This window comes from Rhinolophus ferrumequinum, chromosome 18 (genome assembly GCF_004115265.2).
Source record: "Rhinolophus ferrumequinum isolate MPI-CBG mRhiFer1 chromosome 18, mRhiFer1_v1.p, whole genome shotgun sequence".
Lineage (NCBI taxonomy): Eukaryota > Metazoa > Chordata > Mammalia > Chiroptera > Rhinolophidae > Rhinolophus > Rhinolophus ferrumequinum.
Genome location: NC_046301.1, coordinates 23,389,525 through 23,397,968, shown reverse-complemented (window position 1 = coordinate 23,397,968; position 8,444 = coordinate 23,389,525). Strand labels below are relative to the sequence as shown.

General features: G+C 39.9%; 1 protein-coding gene across 1 annotated transcript; it reads left to right on the top strand.

Moving 5' to 3' along the window:
* Positions 1-7,383: 7,383 nt before the first annotated feature.
* On the top strand, positions 7,384-7,799 carry LOC117038111 (cytochrome b-c1 complex subunit 9-like). Its single transcript, XM_033134771.1, has one exon. It carries the CDS (start codon positions 7,389-7,391, stop codon positions 7,749-7,751), a length of 363 nt encoding a protein of 120 aa, XP_032990662.1. The 5' UTR covers positions 7,384-7,388; the 3' UTR covers positions 7,752-7,799.
* The last annotated feature ends 645 nt before the right edge of the window (positions 7,800-8,444 follow it).

Genomic DNA, 8,444 nt, shown 5'->3' with positions numbered 1-8,444 from the left:
AGTGAAAAACTCACCTGTTTCTCTTCGTTAAGAAGGGGGCCCGCTGCTCACCAATTCTACCCCTCAAAATAATGCTCCAGGATGGCATAGCTCAAATAAAACCCGACTGGAGTGGATGTGGAATTCTGCAGATGACTGGCCTGGATGTGACCTGCAGTCTCAGAGGTTTGTCTAAACTAGCCCTGAACAAATCTGAGAGCTGTGGATCTTACTTTTTTTTTTTTTCTTCCTGGAAGCGTCTAGTCTATAAGTCAGTGATCCCATCTGCCTCTTCCCCTTCCCCAGTCTCAAATACTCATTCTTTATTCCCATCCAGGGCTCCCGCTCCCTACTTCTCTGAATAAAGTTTAAAATTGAGCCATAAGAACCGAAATAGCAGCTCTTTATCTGTCAGAGACAGATTAGCTGAGGATAGTTATGGGTCCCTGGCAAAGACAGGGATGCAGTCTGCCTCTTAAAGGCTTGATTGGGAGGATTTTATTGTTATTATAAAGATACACTTTCTTTTAAAAGTTTAGAGCTAGATTTTTTTCTTCTTTTAGTCATGGGTCGTATGCCTTTTTTTTAAGATGCTTTTTCGTTTTAAGGGTAAGACTTAACCACGTGCACAGTCAGGAAAACGGGAAGTGGGTGGGGCCTCTGAGGAAAGCTAAACCACTATCTATACGGGGGACTTGGCTTTGTGAGTTTTGTGCCTCTTGACAATAAGCGCAGGTCACAACCCTTTCACCTCAGAACAAGCCCACGCTATACATTTTCCAAACAGCAAGGCAATGAAAACAATTACCTTTTGATATCCTATCTCATGATTCCTTTGACTTTTTTATTGTGCAACTAATAATTATGATCCAATAGATATTAGGTATAACAATTACTCTAAAAATATAATCTCATTATTTTTATGGGTTTTGAATTTTCACGCCAGAGTTTCTGCGTATGGTTCATAATCAGTTATCATCATCTCTACTGTCCCTTAACCAATAACTATCACAAGCTCCTGCTTTTTTTTTTCATTTTTAAACTGATTAAATATTGCTAACATACAATTTACTTGTTTTACCATTTTTAAGTGTACAATTCAGTGGCATTAAGTACATTCACAATGTTGTGTAAACATCACCACTGTCTATTTCCAGAACTTTTTCATCATCTCAGACAGAAACATGGTGCCTATTAAATACCACTTTCCTATTCTTCTCTCCCCCACGCCCCTGGTAACGTCTGGTCTACTCTCTGTCTTTATGATTTGCCTATTCCAGGAACCTCAGGTAAATCGAGTGCCTGCATCTAATCTACTCTGTAAATCAGTCATCAGGCCTTTCCCGCCACACGCTCATCCATAGGCCAGAGGCCATCCATCCTAAATTGTGGTCTTTCAATAAGAAGCTCGTTCTCTCTGACCACCATCTTATTTAATCCTTGTCAAACCTTGCACACTACGCATTACCACCTCCCTTCTATAGCTGAAGAAAATGAGGCTTCTGAAGATTAGATCCCAGAGGTAGTTACGTGGCCAACCCAGGATTCACCTCGGGCTATCTGAATAGCAGTTCCTGCCTTGAACCATTATGCTATGCTAATGTCCCTGCTCCAGTGACTATCGAAGTTGTACATCTGCCAACCGCTTGGCAACACAGAATAGCTGTCCTCCAGATTCTTGCCAAGGATTAATAGCACGGACTCTGTGTTGTCCAATCTTTACACAAACCCTGGGTTGGGAGAAATGTTATATATGGAGGTGGCACATGCATTTACTGAGAGGCAGTGTAGCATAGTGGCTGTATATCCAGGCCCTGGAACCAGGCTGCCTGGGTTCAGCAGCTATGTGACCTCAGCCAAGTTTCTTAACTCACATGATTCAGTTTCTACTTCTGGGCACAATGATGATGATACCAATCTCGAGTTCTCATGAAGATAAAATAAGTGAATGCATGTAGAACGCGGAGAACACTACCTAGTGTGATCGCTCTTAGGATGATCACCTGTGTCTATAGCTCAGTGATTTTCATATCTTCTTTAGTCATGCATTTCTTATTTAAAAAATATTTTTATTAAAATATAGCTAACATGCAACATTAGTTTTAGTTGTACACAATAGTTATTTAACATTTATATACCTAAAGAAGTGATCACCACAATAAGTCCAGCAACCGTCTGATACGGCACCATGCTGTCACGATATTATTGACTATATTCCCTACGCTGTAATGTATGTTACATCCCATGACTTATTTGTTTTGTGCCTGGAAATCTGAACCCCTTATTCCCCTTTACCTCCCCCCCTTTTTAATTTTTTAATTACAGTTTAGTCATACATTTCTTGTTGACAGTTATGTATCTCTGTGTCGGTGTAAATGCTTTCTGATGCAAGTAATCAAACCATAACTTAAGCTAGCAGAAAATGTCTGAAAATAGCTGGAATCCAGAGGTAAGCAGATTCCGGGCCTGTGTAATCAGCAGTGAATGATGTCATCAACAACCTATTTCTGTCTGTTACTCCATTCTGCCATCTCAGCATCAGCCTCCTTCTAAGGCTGGCTTGTGGGGGCAGATGGCTTCCAGTGACAACCAGAGTTTTGTGCTTCCTGTTCAGATCTACAAAGAAGCAAGGAATAAATAAGCTTCTTCTCACTATAGCCAACTCAGGTCTCCTGCCCACCCATGGGCCACTGCAGCTGCCAGGGGAACGCCATTGAGAACCTTTCTAAGAACTGGAGATGGAATGGCTTCCGATACAAAGCCAACGTTCCAGAAAGACAGGACTGACAGCAACAGATTCCGATCTCTAGGTCTCAAAATACAACACACAAACTTGGCAGATAAGTTCAGAAGTTTCACAGTCTCCAGGTTAAGATCCTTGTGGTAGCTAGATATTCTCAATGTTACCCATGGATGAAGTCCCACTTCCGGAAAGTTGTAAAAATGAAACACATTGTTTTGATCTCTCCTAGACACTGTTACTGAAGTGCACGTCAACAGTACGCTATGGGTGTCTTCTTTGCCCAAAACAGTGATTGGAAAAAATACGCTTCTCCTGAACATCTCATTGGATTTTAGTTTGCGGATAATGTGAAACACGTATTTAGCCACGTGCCCTCTCCCTGTAAGGCCTCCAGGCACCTTAGGTTTATGACTTACCTCAAGGAAAAGGTAGAATTACTTTTTTCTGTGCTACACTTATACCTTGTTGTATTATTTTCCTATCAGTAGTTCCCCTTCCCCCAACTCCATTAATTTTTTTTGTATTGTATGTAAATTTGTATCCACACAATTTCATCATGAAAGAAGCAGGGTACTGATAACTACATTAAAATAATCCAAAATATGGGAAAATATTTATATTCAGTGTCAGTTCCAGCAGTCATAGTCTCAAAAAGTAAAGAAATATAAATGTTCAGTTAAGCGGCTAATTATAGTATATCATGAAATTAAAAATTGCGTTTACCAGGAGTTTGTGATAAAATGAAAAAAATCTTCGCTTTTGATATTAGCTTTAAAAAAATCTACAAGCTAAACTTGAGTATGGATCTTCAGTTTCTGACAAAAAAAGTAAACTGGACTAACACAGTCTCTTTCCATTACAAAAATAGAAATGTGAGATTCAATTTTTAAAAATAAATTTAAATACATAGCTGAGAAATTAAAAGGAGAGGAAGGTTGTAAGGGAGGGAAAGAGAGAAAGAGAGAGGAAGGAAAGGAGGAAAGGACAAAAGGAACTCCTAGATGACATAAATAAAACAGGGATTGGAAGCTAGCGGTGTCATTGCTTGAAATCATACCGTGGAAGTTCAGGAGAACATCAGATCCAGAGCCGTACCCTGACAGCTAAGATCTAGGGTTGTTCCAAAGGCTTGTTCCTCATTGTCTCGATTGTCATTTTGCATTTTAAGAACGGATCTTGCTGTGAGTAATTGGCAAGCGTGGGCTTGCTCCGTAACTCCAGTTCCATCACTGTTCCTCTCCTCCTGACCATGTGGTTCCCACAGACTCCGCCTTGGCTCCTGCAGAGCTCAGTTGCCATGAAGATCCCAAAATGCTGCCACCACCTCCTCTCTGTGTGAATAACGTCCCACTGGTGAATAACAAGTGACCCACCTGAGGCACTTTTTCACCATCCTACAGAAAATTTCTACTAAATGCTCAAAACGAACAAATTCCATCTGAGATTACCTTAAGAAAATCACACCACAAACCAGGCCTTCCTGTTTCTCACAGCACCACCTACACCTGTGAATGGCAGTTTCTTTGGCCCTATCCCTGGACTGTTGCACCGAACTCTGTAGCATCTGTAGCTGGGGTGAGTGAGCCTCAGCGTCAGCTGGCCACAAACAGGCAAGGGGAGAAACAGAGTTTGAAGGTCTGATCAATATGGATGACATTTTCCTTGAGTCATATCTTCTATAAGTTACCACAACATTTTTTCCTGCCCAAGTTCTGTGTTGAATAACAAAAGCCACAATTTGTTGAGCAACTATTCTGTGACAAGTACTTCCAATATGTTATTTCTAATCTGATGCTGCTCAGGACTCGCTGCCCAGCTGTGGCAGAGCAGTCAGCAAACAGCCTCTAGCTGCCCGGCTTCTTCGGGGTCTCCCTCAGCTTCAGAGAGCTGCCCTGCTGGATGTTTTGGCCTTCCTGCGACAGCCTGCATCTAGTGACTGAGATGAGTGTATAAATGCCTGGCCTTTTCAGCCCAAGGTGGCATATTCTGTCATGTCTGCCCAATCAAGCTTCCTTCCTTTCCTTTCACAGGTGCTGATCCCTAATTAATACCTTGCACCCGCAAAACTCCATCTCAGAATTTGCTTCCAATCTGTTTCCTATTTGATAAAAAGGCAATAGCACCTCCTATTGGTTATTATGATTATTACAGAGATTAAGTGAGAATACATGTTAAGAGTACTTTGTACAATGCCTGGCATATAGAAGATGCTCAATAAATGTGGGCTATTACCTATTACTGTGCAAAGCCACACAGCTAGGGGGTGTTGGATCTGGGATTCCAACTCATTTCCTCACCCTAGAGCTTGGCCACAAAGTTGTTTTGGAACTCTCTCGTAATACTTTTCTTGTGCTGCTTTGTTTTCTAGTTATTTGCCTATTGTCATATCTCTGCTTTCTAGCCATTTAAGGTTTGGTAACAGGAAATATGCTGTATCCCAACTCCCAAGACCTAGTAGGGACCTCACACATGGCGAGATGCTCGCTCAGTTTTCAATTACTGATTGAATGGTTGTGTGACTGACTAAATCTCCAATTATTTTAAGCTCTCTGTGGAGCTTGAAAAACAATTGAGATCACTTAAGATGCTCAGGTTTTACTCAGATTTTTAGACTTCTCTATGCCTTCTTGATGGGAATCCCAAAATTAATAAACCTAAATCCCAACCGAACAGGTCAAGGAGGGGACCATGTTGGACCAAGCTGCATAGGGTTTGAGTGAGAAGCTAGAGCTGGAAACACATCAGTTGGCCGCCCTGAGCACAGCCCAGACTCCTCCTCACTCGCTTTTATGAGCCAAGTACATGGATGTGAGACTGGGAGGATTTGTCCAAATTCTGAAAAATTGGATCAGAATAGTTTCTACAGAACAGACCCTGGCAGACTAAGCTGAGACAGTCTTTTTTAGGAGCAAGTAACATTAGCATATCATGGCACAAGTCAGCTTTGGTGAGTCCGTCTCCTTTCTGAGCCTCCCAAGATCCTTCCTTGCCACAACAAGAGATAGGAACTCACTATCAGGTGGTCCTACTCCAAATTTTAAGAAACTGTTTTGTTTTGTTTTTGTCTACCTCCTACTGCCTTCCTCTTATGAGAGATTTTAAACAACAGAATTATTTAAATGTCTTAGTCCCTTCCAAGAGGATTAAATCTTTAAAAAGGAACCAAAGGAGGGCAATGCTTAAAGGGGTTTAATGGTGGAGTTTTAGATAATCTGACACCTTTCCACCCTAGCTGTTACCTACACTGTATATTACGGCAGGCCTGCTTACAATTTCTCTGCCATGCTATCCACTGAGGGTCATGGAAGTGTGAGATGCCATGTTTTTAGGTAAAGGTATTATAATCTAGGCTTTTGGGGGCCAAAGTACATCACGTGATTTGATGACATAGTTATAGGAACCAGAGTAGGAGAAATTAAGTCATATACGTAATTTCTCAAGGAATGAAGATTTTCAGATAAGGATTCAAGTAAGATGGAACTAATGAGGCAGAAAGTAGTTCAGATTGGCAAGAACTCTGGCTAGTTAGAATGGCTCCTTAGGGAGGTGGTCGGGTAAGTAGAGATGTTGTACGGGATTTTTTAATCCAATGTCTTTTTTTAATTAAAAAATATACATTCCTCCTCCAGATTATAAAACAGTACTTCTTATTGTAGAAATTTTGTACAACAGATAATTATAGACACGAAAATTCAAAACCATCTCAAAAAATTCCACTGTCTTGAGTCAGCCACTCTTGACATTTCGGAATGTACCCAATTGGCCTTTAGAAATTATATATATATATATATATACACACATATATATATATATATACACGTTATTTTTTTTCCAGAAAGGCTTTGGTTTAAGAGGATGTCCATGTTAGTAGGTACACAATAGTAAATATGATATCTACTACCATTTTGATTTCTAGGCCTACTCTAAAAACATGACATGGGTTTGTCCCTCTGGACATAGGCGATATTAATGATGACACATAACTTTGCATTTGTATGGTGGTTGCATTTAGTATATGTGCTGAAATAACTACTAATTCTCATAGTTCATGTGAAGATTTCCTTGGATTTTTCTACATCCAAAAAGCACATTATTTGTGAATGATGACAATGTTGTTTCTTTCTTTTAATCCATTTACCTGTGATTTCCATTATCTTATCTCACACTGTTGGGTAAGACCTCCTGTAGAACAGTGCTGATTAGAACTTGGGATGAAGGAGAAGTTATCTCATCAATCTTCTAATGTTTTTAAAAGTATAAAATTAAGGCGTCATTTTTAATAAAAACTGTTCACCAACTACAAATGGAAAATACTTTCCTTAACTTGATAAAGAGCGTCTACAAAAACCTACTGAGAATATCCTATGTTTGAAATATACTGCCCATGTCTAGGAGAATAAATGCATATCATATTGTTGGAGGAGATCTAGAAATCAAAAGGTAATGAGTTGAACAGTTTTCTAATTTTTTTAAATTGATAAATGAAAAAGACTATTTAGTGGGTATATTAATTTTTATTTCATTGATCTCTAATAAAGTTAAACATTGTATTATTTTATTGCCTCTTCAGTAAATAAATAATTCGCAATTTTTTCCTGTTGTTTTGTGGTCTTGTTTCTTCCTAGTCAATGTATGTCAGCTTATTAAGAATATTAATCCTAGAAACATGGTGGCCCCGACTTTGACTGGGAGGTTGTACTCCCTGCTATTCCGCAGAACCTCCACCTTCGCCCTTACCATCGCCGTGGGCGCCCTGTTCTTCGAGCGCGCCTTCGATCAAGGCGCGGACGCGATCTACAAACACCTCAACCAGGGGAAGCTGTGGAAACACATCAAGCATAAGTATGAGAACCAGAAGTTTCTCGGAGGCCCTCATCCAGGCCAGAAGGACCAGGTCCACCCACCAGCTGTTTGCCCAGAGCCAGGGCCTCAGCTTGAAGATGAGGCCCACGTCACTCTCCTTGGACCACCTTTAGCTGTTGGCAAGAAATGGCTTCACCTGACAGACTCTAACTTCTGCTATGTTTGAAGTATGTTTAGTCAGAGTCATCAGCAAATAAATGTAAATTGTCCTTGAGAAAAAAAAAAAAAAGAATATTAATCTTTTGTTATATTTTTGGAAGACATTTTTTCTGTTGTCTTTTAAATTTGATTTTTGGTATTTTTTCTTTTTTACATACTTACTGCAGTTTTAAACTTTTGAGTCAAACCTATCTATTTTCCTTAGTAATTTTAAAAACGATTTTTATGCTTTAAAATCCCTTTGCAAATAATTAATCAAATTTGTATTGCTATTTTTAAAATTCACCTATTTAAAGCACTTGGGAATTATTTTAGTGTACGCTACAAGCTGGTTTTGTGTGAGCATTTATTGCACCTAGCTAGCCAGTTTCCCCAGCAGCTTGCTTAATGTTGCATCAGTGGTGATGCGGCAGGTACAATTGTTTAGATCATGTGATACATGAGAACAACGCATCTAAAGAGGTGGCCTTCACATCGAGGGAATTGTAGAGTTGCAGTTTTATTATGACAGCTTTCTGGCAGGTGACAGTAAAGTGTCTTGTTCTAACATATTCAGTGCACTATGACAATTTCCAGCAGAGGCAAGTAGGATATCCTGAGCAAGGGTGCCTTTTTCTAATTCTCACAAGGCACGACCTTATGGACCAGGGCAGCACTGCCTGATTGGCCAAATGAATGAATGCTTCCCAGCATCTCACTT